This window comes from Streptopelia decaocto, assembly GCF_964273445.1.
Source record: "Streptopelia decaocto genome assembly, chromosome: 3".
NCBI classification, from domain to species: Eukaryota; Metazoa; Chordata; class Aves; order Columbiformes; family Columbidae; genus Streptopelia; species Streptopelia decaocto.
Genome location: NC_138656.1, coordinates 93,146,478 through 93,162,919, shown reverse-complemented (window position 1 = coordinate 93,162,919; position 16,442 = coordinate 93,146,478). Strand labels below are relative to the sequence as shown.

The 16,442-nt window shown below is 36.7% G+C and overlaps 1 protein-coding gene across 1 annotated transcript in view; it reads right to left on the bottom strand.

The window, feature by feature from the left end:
* EYS (eyes shut homolog) overlaps positions 1 to 16,442 on the bottom strand; it is a gene marked incomplete at its 5' end in the record, with an annotated part of 687,713 nt that overhangs the window by 154,936 nt on the left and 516,335 nt on the right. Inside the window, one exon of the mRNA XM_082048968.1 lies at positions 2,500 to 2,668. Coding sequence (XP_081905094.1) covers positions 2,500 to 2,668 — 169 coding nt within the window. The remainder of the gene's footprint in view (positions 1 to 2,499; positions 2,669 to 16,442) is intronic.

The window sequence follows — 16,442 nt, the reverse complement described above, 5'->3', positions numbered from 1 at the left end:
TAAATGTTTTTAAGAAGGTGAAGTGCTCAATTACTGCTGTAATAAAACTGCTGTAAACACCTCAGAAATACTGTATTAAGAGTTTTCCACAGAATGCATGACAGGAGAGCTGAACAGCTATTAGGTTGGATGCAGGATAAATACACTATCTAGAAAATAGAATACTTTATAATATAAGACCAATAATTCAAGTCAGGTAATCAAAATCAGAGAAAATGTTTCAACTGTCTGAAATTCCAGCCAATCATTTTTATTTTTTGTTGCAAGAATCTGGAAAGCAAAACTGGAATGCAAATATTTCTTAGTATTTCTATGGAAGTCAAGAAGAAGGTATGTCAGTGGGAAATGGAAAGTGAGGTACTCTGACCTCAGAAAATGGAAACCCTCAAAGAAGTTTTTTAAGGCACACACATACTTTGTCAAAACAAGTAAGAGGTACTAGAACTCATGAAAACTTAAGGAAAAATGAATCTCTGCATGTGCCAAGAACTAGGGTCTCTAACTAAGAGAAACTCTAACTTTCATGCAGGGAAAGTATGAGAATTCAGATATAAGACAAATATAGATTCAAGATAAAATTGAGGAGTAATAATTCTATGCAATTGGGATGAAATTAATTTAGGTAAAAACTGAAGCGATAATTACCCTATGATAGTGAGATTTAAGCATTTACAATTTATTTATGCATAAGTTTTGAATGGTTTAATTATTTTATAAGTTGAAAATTACTTTTTTTTTTTTTTTTTCCTGTGATTTAACTCCATGGTTGTTATATACCTGGATGTATATCACACTACAAATTAAACCAGGTGAAGATCAAACATGGTTGAGTTGTAAACTAGGCCAACAGCATCCAGCATTGCAAATTCTGTTTCAAAGCTACTCCCACCCCATATCTCCGAAGCTTTGTAAATTTGCTACTTTCAGATCCAAACACCGTTTAGTGACAGTGTTACATAAACGGTTGGACTCTGTGATCTTGAGGGTCTTTTCGTATCAAAATAATTGTATGATTCTATGATAAGATCTTTTCCAATAAGCAGTGATAGAAACAAATTTGGCTCTGGTTGTAGGAGTACAGTTTGCTTTTCCAGGTTTTCAGAAAACATCGCTTCCTCCTGAGAATGGCAGAGAAACTCCCATGTTGGATTTTAACTTTGGCTGGAAGCTAACTACTTTGCAGGGAGGAGGCAAACAAAATCATTGAATATATTGAGCATTTAAAGTACTTCCAGTGAACTTCTCTTGAAGGACATATAACTCCTCTTGAAATAACTAAGAAGTATAAAACACTTCAACATAAAGAACTGCCACACCACCACTTATACATGATTCTTAGCAAATCTTGCAGCCATGTAACTTAGGCAGCTGCAGCCAACAGCCCAGCTATAACATGGAAGTATTCAACATAGCATTTTGATAAGAAGTTAACATAAATGTTCAATTTGATGCTACGGTGTTTTACATCTAAAGAATATGTCATACAGGTAATAATAAAAGACGTAATTAAATAACGTCATGAAGTTTATACTATTTTTAACTCCGACATAAATAGTGATATAGTGCAGGTGAACTCATAATACTTCCAGATTAATATAAAAATAACAAAAATTGATGGAAATAATTTGTATTAAACCAACAGGATTTCTTGGTGCAGACCCTAGGAAGTGGCAGTGAACAGAGAATGCTCCTGTCTTTTTGGAGTAAATCTACCACATAGATTGCACAAACATACTTTTCTAGCTCTTAATGAGCTCAAGAAGAAACCACCTCACTTCCTTCATTTTCCATTTGATAGAAATTATGAGCTAAATATATATAATGAAATATTCAACTGGCAGAGAAGCCTGTTTTTCTTGCTGACTAGTGAAAAGCAGACTGTCTCAGAAGTTCATGCCATATACTGAGGAATGAAATATGCAGGCAAGAAGCAACATTCTTTTGTAATATTAATATGCATACATCCAAGTTTGCACATATACTCTCTGGGGACCACAAAGGAATCCTCTGAAGTGTGAAATCACAGTAAATACTCTGAAATATGGTAAATTTGCAGAACTTAAGATACTTGTGCAAGCAAAAAAAAATCTTTGGAACCAAGATCATATTTGTAATAAAAAGTGAGTCTCAAATCAACTATGGAGAAGCTGTTTTTCTGTAATAAATTGATCAAAACTTCTTCAACATTTTTATTTTAGAGCTGTAACACTTATTACTAGTGTCATACGCTTCCTGTGTTCGTTCTTCTCAGGAAGGAGCATTTTCAGTTGTAACTTATGTTTTGCTCAATGAGTCATAAATTAAAGAACTTTCCAGAGGAACACAAAAAATGATGGTTCAAATTTTATAATGCATCGTGCATTAGAATACCAAAAGGCTTCTACTGCATTTTAATGACTCATTTTGCTGCTGAATAGAAAATGCCAGCTGATGTACACTGAAGTTAATAGGGACCTGAAGGAGCTAGAACTGATACTTAACTTCAAGTATCATTGGTACTCACTGTAAAGAATTGTCCCATTTAGAGCAGTTGTTTTCACCGTCAAGTACAGAGTCATCAGATTGCTTGTTTCCTGCCCAGATGCAGTCCTGGTCTCAGATACAGATGTCAGAAAAGGTAGTTCCAAATAAGAATTTCCAGTGAAGGATGGAAAAAATAGTGCTGTGTCTGAAATGAATAACCAAAAGCTAATTTTATTAATTTATTAAAAAATAAAGTAATATAATAAAATATAATCAGCAAAACGTATTTTAAAATATCTGTTCTTCTGAATACATGTCAATGGTATAATCAACTATATTATTTGCAGAGCATGCATATAAAATTATTTAATTTCAAACATTCAAGTTAAATATGCAGAAAATGAAAATGTTCTAGCAGCTGCATATTAACAGAAGTGAAAAGACCATTATAGGAGGGACTACTGCTAGAAGATGAAATAAAGTTCAAAAGATTGTCACAAATAATTTCAGAAGTGTCCATGCAGAAGTTTTGTCCCATGACATCCCTGTGAAGTACTTCTGGTTTATAGTGGCAGATAAGAAACACAGGTTTTCTTCATTTTGAGGATACTCAAATGTTCTGAATTTGAAATTAAGATGAGGATGCCATTGGGCAGTATAAACATTCTTCCACTACACTACTGCTATCTTGAAAATAAATGATCACAAGAGAAAATTTTTAGCTATGAAGGCTTAACATTTGCAACATTTATTGCATTAATTACCTTTGTCGCTATGCTGTGGGATTTTTTTCCTTCCCCTGAAGCTATGATAATAATACCACTCAAGCAAGAAAAAACAGAACAAAACTAATTGAGGTTAGGCAGAATGTCTTCCTGATGCCTTAAGCATCCTAGTTAAGCAACTCTCCTTGAAGTCTCTCCAAATTCATCACCAGGGATATGAATAAGGAATGAGCAACAAGAAAAACAGTCTGAGTTCAGGTAATATTTTTGTAAAGAAATTTTTAATTTAGTGAACTAGAACTATACAATGGATTTGTAGCTGGTGGTTACACACAGGTGTGACTAGTACATGATTTTTTTTTTCCAAACTTTTAATTCACTGTTATATTTTTTGTTTCTTTGTGAAATCTGCCCATGTTTTATTCTCTGCCATTTTTTTGGGACTTAAGAAGGAACAAAATGAAACCCCTAGTTAAACAAGCATGTGTTGAAGGTCATTCTTTAAAAAAAAACCACCACAACCTGACAGCAGAAGAAAGGCAAGATGAAAAGCAAGAAGTAGCTATGTTTCTAAATGGTAGACCTGGAAAAAACAGGATTGTTGGAGAAAGTGAAAAAAATATGGCATGAAAAAATTCCCTTGGAGGGTGAGGTAAGGTCAATAGCATTAAAAATCAGAAGCAGACCTACAAACTTAAGGGAATGCCATTTGTCTAATTAAATCTATACTTTCAAAAGGAACAGTACCAGCAAATCTAGCTAGCTCAGTGCAGAGACACAAACATGAATAAGGGACTGGGGCTTCCTTCATATGAGGAAAGGCTGAGAGAGCCAGGACTCCTGTGGCTGGAGAAGAGCAGGCTCATGTGGATCTTCTCAATGTCTACAAATACCTGACTGGAGGGGACGGAGAAGAGGGAGCAAAACTCTTTTCAGTAATGCCCCCTGACAGGCAATGGGCATACATCAAAACCCAGGAAATTTCACCTAAACACATGAAAATGCTTTTTCCATTGTGAAGGTGGTCAAACACTGGCACAGGTTTCCCAGAGAGGTTTGTCAAGTCTCAGTCCTTAGAGATTTTCAAAACCTGACTGGACGTGGTTGTGAGAAACCTGTTCTAGGTGACCCTGCTCTGCTTGAGCAGATTATCAGACTAGATAATCTCAAGAAATCCCTTCCAACCTCATCGATCTGGTGATTCTGTGACCTTTCACAGAGAGGATCTGTGCAAACAATGTTAATTCTTATTCTTCAAATGCAGTGCCTTCAGAAACCTCAGTGTAGCACAGTACTGAAAATATAGTGGTACACCTTGCAGCTATAGCTATTAAAATGTCTTTTATTAGGCAGTTTTCAAAAAATACTCAACTTCAAGATTAACTGACACAATTTTGTTTCTACATTAAAAATATTCTGTGAAGTTTCTTTCAGCTATCTGAAGGTGAGGGGAAGAAGAGTGAGGAAGGGAAGTGAGCATAGGATATCCAGGCAATTTTGAAAGAAAGGACAATCTCATCAGTCCTTTAGCTGGAATAGGTCCCTTCAAAGGAAAGACCTTCCATAAAGACCTGTAACTTTCCAGGGAGTTCAGCACTCTGCATCCAGAGGTCTCTGCACTAACAGAAAATCAAAACTACTGAGGGAAATGCTATTTCAACTGCAGTGACTATATCTGCAGTGTTGCACTCAAAGCAGCCTAGGCCTCCATCACCAACACAATGAAGTCCTCTCAGGAGTCAGCAGAAGAGATATAGCAAAGACAGAGACTTTACCAGAGACTTAAACTCATACCTGGCCAACAAAGACATTCAGAAGTGCTAAGATGCAGAGTATACCCTCTCTCCCAGGATGTGTAGGCTATTAGCCTGCTGATGCTCAAGAGTCATTCTCTAACCTAAAGCTGAGTAAAATACTAAAAAAATGAGACCTCAATTCCAAAAGGAGGTCTGGAGAGGAAACTAATTCAGTGGCAAGAATTTGGCAAGCATGTAGCCCAGCATATGGCAAGACAGTGAAAAATATATTGGAACCCCAGCATCCTAAGGGTACCTGTAGCAATATCCACTAAGTCTAAGTTTTCTTGTCTTATCTTGCACATAGTGGAAACACATTTTAAATGTCCTCAATATCTGTCAAGAAACAAGCAATTCATTTCCAGTATTGTTGGATTTGGCAAAAGTAAAAAAAAAAATCTAAACCCCCTTTTGAATAATTTTTCACATCTCATATTTTATCCTTAACAGAATTCATACATACAGCTAACTGTAGACCCAGCATTTGAAATTAATTCAATAACAGCAGCAAAGCATTTGATAACATGGAATAGTTTGATGCAATGCAAACAGTTGTTTTCAGCAACTGTAGCCTCACATACAGCATTACTCTTAAAGCTTATCAAGATTAACCTGATGACACATTATTTTTGGAAGAACTTAGTAATAACCTTTGAGAGATTTCATGAGGATATGAGTGTTAGGAGATCTCTGATAGCGGAGTATTATCTTCAAAATTGCAAGAAATCCATAAACAAAAGAAACTCCATCATCCTAAGCGAAGATATTGTCAAGTTGCTGCTATGTTTTACAGGTAACTATAGAACCATTCCATAAGGCTATGTTAAATAGTAATACAAAATTCCCTGACATGGGATTCTACAGACATTCTATGGACCATAAGAAAACACTAAGTGTCTCAAACATATTAAAGCTTTAAATTTATACAATATTGGTAATAGTAAACAGTGAAAAGAAATTATTTTTAGCATGCACATATAGTACATAAAGATGGCTACTGTAAAACCTTTCTTAAAATGAACAAAATCATAACTCATACACTGTGAAAAAACCTGGAATAAAAGGTAACTTTTAGGGAAAAAAAAGTTGTAGAAAATACATATATCTACAAGTAAAACCTGTGTTAAGATAAAGCCATGGTTCTGAAAAATCAGTTGCTGCTCTGTGTAGTTAAGTCTGCTTATTAAAAATCTAAAATCTTGAGGTTTGTGATGAAATACACAGGTAGAATAGTACAGTCAAAACTGCTTGTCTGGAGTATCTTTTTCCACTTCCCTCCTACTAAACTCTGAATTAGCAAAAATTGAAGTCCCATGCAGCTCTGAGCATGGCTGCACACTGGTAGGTTCCATGAATCAGAGCCAAAGAGGGCATATGCTGAACTAAAATAAGCTAATAACAGAAATACTATTGATGCCAGCTACAATATGTATGTAAGACTCTACTACAACATTAGAATATTTTACACTGTTTTTCTAATAACATTTACAGATCGGCATAGTTTAAGATGGTTGCTGGCAATAAATAATTTTGTACTTCATTTATTTCACAGAATCACAGAATGTTTGGGGTTGGAAGGGACCTCTGCAGTTCATCTAGTCCAACTCACCTGCTAAAGCAGGTTTACCTAGAGTAGAATGCACAGTAATGTGTCCAAGTGGGGTCTGAATGTTTCAAGAGAAGGAGACTCCACAACCTCTCTGGGCAGCCTGTTCCAGTGCTCTGGCACCCTCAGAGCAGTTGCATCTTATATTCAGACAAAACTTCCTGTGTTTCTGTTAGTGCTCGTTATCCCTTATCCTGTTGTCGGGCACCACTAAAAAGAGTCTGGTCCCGTCCTCCTGACACCCACCCTTGAGATATTTATAAGCAGCCTTTTCTTCTCCAGGCTGAACAGACCCAGCTCTCTCAGCCTTTCCTCATAAGAAAAATGCTTCAGAACCCTAATCATCTTTGCAGCCCTCTGCTGGTCTCTCTCCAGTAGTTCCTTGTCTTTCTTGAACCTGGGAGCCCAGAACTGGACTCAGTATTGCAGATGCAGTCTCACCAGGGCAGAGTAGAGGATAGCTTCCTTCAACCTGCTGGTCACACTCTTCCCAGTGCACCTCAGGATACTCTTGGCCTTCTTGGCCACAAGGGCACATTGCTGACTCAAGGTTAAATTGTTGTTGACCACAACTCCCAGGTCCTTCTCCACAGACATGCTTTCCAGCAGGTCAGCCTCCTGAATTGGTGCCTGGGGTTATTCCTCCCTAGTTGCAGGGCTCCACACTTGCCTTTGCTGAATTTCATTACATTCTTCTCCTAATCTCCAGACTGTCCAGGTTTTGTTGAATGGCAGCAACAGCCTTCTGCAGTATCAACCACTCCTCCCAGTTTGGTATCATCAGCAAACCTGCTGAGGGTGCACTCAGTCTCTTCATCTAGGTCACTGATGAACAGATTGAAGAAGACTTGACCCCATACTGACCCCTGAGGGACACCACTAGCTACAGGCCCTCAACTAGACTCTACATCACTGAAGCACAGGCTTACAGAAGAAACGATTACTTCATTCTCTCCTGGGGCTACTGACACTGTCAGTTCTGACTCCAAGGGACTATTCCACTGGGGCAGAGGTCTCCAAAGTGGACTGCATGCACCCTGGGGTATATGCAAGACAAATCACTAAGGTTCAGGAAGAAAAATTTTACAACTGCAGTAGTACATATATGTAATTTATAAATAAATGAATAAATGCATTACCTTTTTTTTTTTTTTTTTTTTTTTTTTTACTGATGATGTTCACAATCAAAATAGTTTGGACACCACTGGACTAGGGAAAAATCTCAAGGGCAAAAGGAACTTAACAACCATTTCCCTCATAAGAAGGAGAGGGAACCTAATGGAGTCACCAGCACAGGAGGTCTGTAGTACAGATAATTTTTACAAAGGAATTCCATGATGATTCGTTGGCCTACATCTAAGGTCTTTGAGCTTGAGATATTAGCTGTTACCACAACTAAACAGTGACAAATATGACACTATACCAAGAGAAGATAGTGAGAAAACTAATACAGTACAACTTTTCAAAGCCATACAGTTATTTTAGAGTATGTCCCTATTTCAACAAACAAAATGGATTAAGGAATTTCAGTCCCCAAACTGTATTTGTTAGGATATATAGATGTCTAAAACCTAAGTTAATCAATCTCAGGTCCCTATCTGCATACAAGCTTCAACTTCAGATACTTAAATACATCAATGTTCATTCAGCAGCATAATACAGTTATATATATATATATAAATAAATAAAAGACCTCGTAAGTACAAGGCAAAATCAATGTTGAGAAAACCTTAACTAGCTTATATTATGATTGTATTTGACTTAGTCTTTCTTAGCAGCAAGGGGAAGAATACAGTTTTCCACTGCTAGTAAATTGGAATCACTCTATTTTCACTCCTAACTCTAATTTTCCATTAGCATTGTTTGCTTTTTTGTGGTAAGTTTGGCTTAGTACTGAAGTCTATTAAATTCTATCCAATTCTATGAAAAATAGATATTTTAGTCTTGTAGATAGTAATATTCATCAACTGCACCAGCCATTGCTAAATAAATTCAAATGAGACATAAATAACACTTTCAATAGTGAGTGCAGGAAAAAAAAAAAAAATATCACAGCACAACAGCAAAACAAATGCCAATTAAAAAAAAAAAAAACAACAAAAAAACACACACCACAAAACCTTAAAAAGGGAAGTAATGCATTAATCTTCCAGTGGGAGAGATCCAGTCAAACATCTGAAACAGCTGTCTCCAACCTACAACTCAGATAACTGCATTCAAAGCCTTTGGTCCTCTTTAACAGTGAGCAGAAATGGGTAGTCCTACGATGTGATTCTTCTCACCTTAAAAGAAACATCTAAAAGGCCAGATGAATCACAACCTAAACCCACCTATTTGTCTCCATTTGCTATAAAAGGGTCACTAGCTTAGCTGTAGACATGTACACCAGTAATACTGGACATTAGATGACCAGTTCTCACTCTTTACATCTGTGTATCAGCACCAAATGACCTGCTGGAGGATTTTCTTCAGGCAAATCAAATTAATACAGAATCACAGAATGTTAGGGACTGGAAGGGACCTCAAAAGATCATCTAGACCAATCCCCCTGCCAGAGCAGGAACACCTAGATGAGGCTCCACAGGAATGTGTCCTGGCGGGTTTTTGAATGTCTCCAGTAGTTCTGAGTTGAAATGTTAGAGATGTGAGCTGAACAGGATATCAGAATCATGAGTCAGGGATCTAAACCCTGAATTTGCTATTTGTATTTTTCAATTACAGTGGTAAACAACCTATGACAGAGATCTGAAACTTCTGGGCAGAATCTGTACTTCTTGTTCTTTTCCATCACTCAAAGAATATGGTAGAAGCACAGATGATAAAAACTTTGCCAACCAGTGCAGAAAACATTTTCTGTATCACCAAGAATGGAGGTGTTCCTAGCAGGGAAAAAGTCAGTTTAGCAGCATTATCAAAGGATTGATGAATTCGTGACTTGCTTTATCCATCTCACGCTCACAGACTACCCCAGGAGTTAAATTTAACTACCTGAGAGTAATGCATTCTTTTATCTCATGTTCACAGTGGGAAGAAAATCAAAGTGAAAGAAATACGATTCAGAAAATTCCTAGGGATTATGTCTGGTACATACAAAATCTGACTTGAATATTTCATAAAGCATCACACACATCTACAGTAGTACAGAACTACAATAACCATTTCCTCAATGACTGTAACTTTAGAAATCTACAAAATAATTGATTAGGTGATTTCAGCTGTTCCCAGACAATCAAATATGAAACAAAATAAATCTCACCCTTGCTGCTTTCATTTGTTTCAATGCACAAAAACCTTCTGCTTGCTGTGTAACCGAACTCCTACGTTATAAGGCAAAAAGTTCTTCTGGAATAAAATGTACAAGTTTTTCTTCATGAGGCCAGCCTGGTACCTTGTTGATAATGCTCTCTGCTGTCAACTGGGAGACCTGAATTCAGATCACTGACTTATTCTCTTACTTTGCAGATAGCTAGGGGCTTCGAATGGTAGAGAGACAGTATATTTAATCGTGAAGATTTAGAGGAAGCTCTGGGAGACAACAGGTCACATAAGCAATCCTTAAGAGCAGGATATAATTTCATTTTCATTAGAAGGAAACTGCCATACAAGTGGAGAAGTATTAGATGAAAAGAGTTTTTAAAAATCTAGGAAAATAAAGCAGATGATGCCATGAAAATTCTCTTCTGATTTTTCCAAGCAACCTGGTAACATGCATCTGCTAAGGTACAATGAAACAAAGAACAGGAACAGAGATGATCAAAGGGATGGTAACGGCTTCCACAGTTACAAACAGATCAGGCCTATGCAACATGATGAGGAAAATGTGAATAAGAAATTACAACAATGTGTTTTATAACACAAAAATTAAGGGTACTCATATTGTCAGGTCACATGCTTGAAAATCAAAAGGAAATTAATAATAACTTTTCACAGCATTTGTGAAATATTTGTCTTGGGTAATTTATTGCCACAAGACATTATGTAGGTCACAAGTACTATAATACAACAACAAAACCTCAAACCCCCAAACAAACAAACAAACAACAACAACAAAAAACCCCCACAACCAACAAAAAAAATGAATCAAATAAACAAACAAACAAAAAACCCAAAAAAACCACAAAAACCCCCCACCAAAACAAAGAAAACCCAAACTTGAAAAATTAAGAAAAATACAGGAAAACCAATCTAAGCCGTCATATGAGGAAAGGATGAGAGAACTAGGCTTATTCAGCCTTGAGATAAGAAGGCTTAGGGGACACATCACCATGTTGCACTACTTAGAGGGTGGCTACAAGTCACTTGGAGCAGACGTGGGGTAATGGGTACAAGTTATTCCTGGGGAGATTACAATTGGACAGAAGATGGAAATTTTTCACAATGAGAAGAATCAGACATTTGAATAATCTTGACAGGGAAGTGGTGGCTTCCCCAACATTGGACACTTTTAAGATTCAGCTGAACAGGGTGCTGGGCCAACTTGTCTAGACTGTGAGAACAGTGTGACTGTTGTCTAGACTGTGACAACCAAGAAAGGTTGGACCAGATGATCCTTGAGGTCCCTTTCAATCTGGTATTCTATGATTCTATAATTCATATGCTTTGGGAAACAGAGAGCCAAAAGAAGAATAAATTATTTTCATATCCTTATTTTGTAGCCATCATTATTCTTCTTCCAACCTCACATTTTAGCAAGAGAGAATAACTGTTTTGTTGTTGTTTTTTCCTTAGACCCTCAGTTGCTGTACATCAGCAAAGCTGTAACTGTATCAGTTTACAGAACATGAAAATTCAGTATTTCTGGCTAGCTAATGTGTATCTGTAAAAGGAAGAAAATGACCTGTCTCATAGACTAAGATGAAGCTTATTCAGTTAATGGCCATGAAGCATGCTAAGCTGTCCAGCTGAGTAATGCTGTGTAGTTATTAAATTCTGGGGTTTTTTTTGCACCTGGGACACGGTGACCCTGACTGTACATACAGAGAAGATGCTGGAAAGCAGCTCTGTGGAGAGGGATCTTGGGGTTCTGGTCGATGGCAAGTTGAACATGAGCTAACGGTGTGCCCTGGCAGCCAAAAAGGCCAACTGTGTCCTGGGGTGCATCAAACACAGCATTGCCAGCTGGGTGAGGGAGGTGATTGTCCTGCTCTGCTCTGCACTGGTGCAGTCTCACCCGGAGCACTGTGTGCAGTTCTGGGTGACACAGGATAAAAAAAGATATTAAGCTACTGGAGAGTGTCCAGAAGAGGGCTACAAAGTTGGTGAAGAGTTTGGAGAGGAAGCCGTATGAGGAGCAGCTAAAGTCACTTGGTTTGTTCAGCCTGAGAAGAGGAGACTAAGTGAAGACCTCATTGCAGTCTACAACTTGTCACAAGGGGAGGAGGAGGTGCAGGCATTGAACTTTTCTCTCTGGTGACCAATGACAGAACCCGAGGGAATAGCAGGAAGATGTGCCAGGGGAGGTTCAGTTTGCACATTAGGAAGGTTCTTCACCCAGAGGGTGCTGGAGCACTGGAAAAAGATTCCCAGGGAGGCAGTCATGGCCCCAAACCTGACAGTGTTCAAAAGGAGACTGGACAACGCTCTCAGACACATGGTGTGAACCGTGGAGCTGTCCTAAGTTGGTTGTTGAAAAAATCCCAAACAATCTAGTTGTTAGTCCAAATCCATAAAGAAAATTGGCATCTTACTGTTTTTAGTAGTTTTGAACACAACACAGTCATTTATCTTTTTGTTTCATTAGTTTCATCTCCAAAGTTATTACTTTGCTCCTAAGTGCCCTGCATTTTGAAAAGAATCTTCCTAATTGATACTAGTACCTAATCAGATGCATTTTACCACCTGCATTCAAAATGTTGCATAAGTGCTTAATTATTTTCCTGAATTTGACACAGAGAAAATTGGGAAGCTATTATCTCATTTTTTCTTCAAGCTCAATATATTTGACAGGAAATATGATCTTCCTGCAAAAACACCAGAGTTTTACCTATTAAAAAAGAAAAAAAAAAGTCCTATCTAGAAGGGAAATGAAGGTCCTCTATATCTTAATTTATATTTTTCAATCTCTCCCAATTACAGGAAAAAGTCTAAGGCAGTCTAAGGCATTTGACTACCAAGCCATAATTTGCACTGGAGTTGTCATAATGCACCACTGTATTTTATATTGAAAAACTGGTTACTTTTAAGGTCACTGTGACACATATTATGGCAAATTTTAATGAAGCAAGGACTTGCAAAAATCTTTTGAAGTTCACTCATTAATACATTTGTTCTGTGAAGTATCACAGAAGATCTACTTACATTTTTTATTCAAGTGTAGTGAAGTGGTAAAAGGAGTGAATGAAATAAAGTTTTGGTTTTCAGGGGAAAAAGGTAGCTGGCGGAATATAATACATATGGAAATGCTGACTTTTTTATAACATGTTGATGTACTAGAGATCATATATTACTTATTGCAATAGAGAACTGTTTGGTTAAACAAATTAATGTGACCCAGTATCTTAATTTTCTGTTGTTTTACTATCAGTCTCAGCTAAATGTGTATATGTTTTATCTGTGTATTTGTAATTCTCATGTTTATAAAATTTCTAGGGCCATCTTCTTACTTTATGTGTTATCAACGTACTTTCAGTGACTTTATTTCTGCCACATAAGTTTAATTTTATTCTCTGCAATGGTGCTTGGACACATAAACTAACATTCCTATCCCAAAGGATCAGAGAAACACTTGATGAGTAATTTGCTATAAAAGTTTAATTTGGAGAAATATTCAGACTTTTTCAGTGTGTGTTGTATTTAGTCAGTTGAAGAGTTCCATTTGGATAACACTGCAGACTGATTTGTCATATAGCTGGCACCAGATAACAGATTATCAATACTATATGCAAAATGCAAGCTTTAAGAACACTAAATTTTATGTGCTTATATAAATAATGCAGTTTATGTATTGCTACATTATGTATGCACCAAATTCTTATTACTTTTCTACCAGATCTTAATGAAATTTTGATTAGACTTTCCTATTATTATTTAGACATATAGATGCATAATTTACAGAACTGTGTAAATCTAATCTGAAATTCTAATCTGCAAGGGTGCAAAGGTAGTTCCTGAAATTTCTGATTTTCTAGCTATCAGTACATTCTCTGTAAAAGTAGGTTCCTCCTGCACAAATTTGGAAAGAAAAAAAGAGAAAATTGTGCTCTAGAGGTACTACTACTGCATTCTATGAAACCAAGAAGTTTCTTTATCTTCCTGTTAAAGTTTCAGTAACAAACTCTTGAAGTTCATTTGAGCTATTTATGAATGATGTCCTAATCTTTTAGCAAGCATTGCATAAAAAGAAGAAACTAATTTGGTAGAGCGTCAACTGGTTAAACAACCAATGATCAAGTGACTTCCTTCTACCAGTGCTTTTAATGCAAAAAATACAGATTTGACCTTTTTAGATGACCGTTTTGAAACTAATTTCACTCTGCTTCCCAGGACTTTGCAAGATCTCTAAACCATATTTATAGGAATATATTCACATTCTGGTTGTTATGCCTCTCTTTATTCTGATACACAATAATTTGTGGCCAATACATTCAGGTTTTTTTCAGAAATCTGGTTAAATTTTGTTAGAAAATACTTTTCATTTTTGGTGGTGATGGGTCTTTTTGGAGACAGGGGCCAGTGCATAGATATATATATGTCTTAGTTAAAAATTAAAAAAAAAATATGAAAGCAGCTCCTAATAAATGGACAGAACATTGTCCAGCACAAGTGGTTAATAAGCTACTGGAACACAAAAAAGAGAAAAAAACCCCAAACGAACGAAGACTAAGGAGCAAAACCATACTAAGAAAAGCAAAACAAAAATTATACAGGTCAAGATGAAGCAAAAGTAAATATTTGGTATTCGGTGGAAGACTGGATTTCAAAGGCAATTTTATAACTTAGCCTCCCATTTAAAAAAAATTAGGAGGCCAGACAATAAAAATCAATAAAATCCACTAAGCTGGAATAGAATGATAAAAAGAAATGCTGCATTTTGGCAAAAGGATACTAAAACCACAAAGTTCATCAAGAAGTTTTTCTAACTTCTTGAACCCGAGTGTGTAAGCTTCTCTACTTCCTAAGCCTGGAATGTATGTATCTACTTGATTCTACCTTTTAGTTACAGTTAGCCAGTGAACTAGTTACAATGTTTTAATTTTTTAAACTAACATCTTACAGTTCACAGAATCACAGGATGTTAGGGATTGGAAGGGACTCAAAAGATCATCTAGTCCAATCCCTCCACCGGAGCAGGAACACCTACATGAGGTTACACAGGAAGATGTCCAGGAGGGTTTTGAATGTCTCCAGAGAGGGAGACATTCAACCTCCCTGGGCAGCCTGTTCCAGTGTTCTGTCACCCTCACTGTGAAGAAGTTTTTTCTCATATTTTTGTATCCATTGCCCCTTGTCCTATCACTGGTTGTCACCAAGAAGAGCCTGGCTCCATCCTCATGACACTCACCCTTCACATATTTATAAAGATTAATGAAGTTGCACCTCAGTCTCCTCCAAGCTAAAGAGCCCCAGCTCCCTCAGCCTTTCCTCATAAGGGAGATGCTCCACTCCCTTCATCATCTTGTGGCTCTGTGCTGGACTCTCTCCAGCAGTTCCCTGTCCTTCTTGAACTGAGGGGCCCAGAACTGGACACAATATTCCAGATGCAGTCTCAAGTTGTCCCTCAGGCTTTGGGTTGAGGATATTTCAAGGCCTTTGGATTCAAATCACAGAGTTATTATCTTATTCTGAAAAAAACCTGTTTTGTGGGTTATGATAACAGCCTGAGATTAGCGAGTGACAATGGCTGCAATTAAGAATGAGCAAGGTGAGAAACAATGTGAACATAAACACTCTCAATCTCTGCTCTCTCAAAACATTAAGTTTTAGGAGGAACAATGACAGCCACAAAATAGGAATATGATAGTATTTTTTCTCCATCTCCCAATTATGTTAACAACTTGTAATGGCTTCTTTTGGGAATCATGTAGCTAACTCTGAGGTTGGTGGAAAAAAAAAAAAAAAATCAACAAATGACAGACCAAGTGTAATACTTAAGGGCTAAAATTATTAACAAATTAAGATAGATTAATCTTCAGTTAGCATCAGAGCAGGAATTAGAAAAACAGACATTTCAATGTATTTATCCTTTGCTTTAAGGATTCACAAAACAGAATATTTTCTGCCTCCTCACAATTTTCCTAATGCAGTTTATTTATTTTTAGCCTGAATTTTCTGATAGATGAATGCAAAAAATATAAAATTGAGAAGTACCTCTATAGACATCTTAACTTATTCCTTTCCCTCATTTCCTAACATTTGCCGCTGTTATATTAGTTAGGAAGTATCAAATTTGAATTACCACTTACATATAATGATCAATTTTAACATTTGCAGTAGACTGTATCTAACATTTAATGTTCTTAGAAAAGTATTCTCCAGTTGATCTCAAGATAATATTTACTTTGTTAATATTTAATAATAACAACAATAACAAATCTGAATTGCAGTAACTTTAGTTGTTATTTTTGCAATTACAAGAGAGCCACATTTGAGGGAAGCACGTACATTTGCAAATATGCATGTTCAGCTAATCCCAACAGCAATAATTTCAAAGTGGTTTAATTGGCCTCACTGTTGTGGGCACACAACCAGTTCAGTCACATGAAACTGCAAGATAATATTACAGTCAAGGAAGTAAACTTTTCTGGATTAAACTAATAAGATGGCCAACCAAACACTCAGAAATGCATAATCTCTTGCAGAACTCTGTATTTTTTTTAGCAGCCTTATTCAGCCAAGATGTAAAAGCAATCCTGT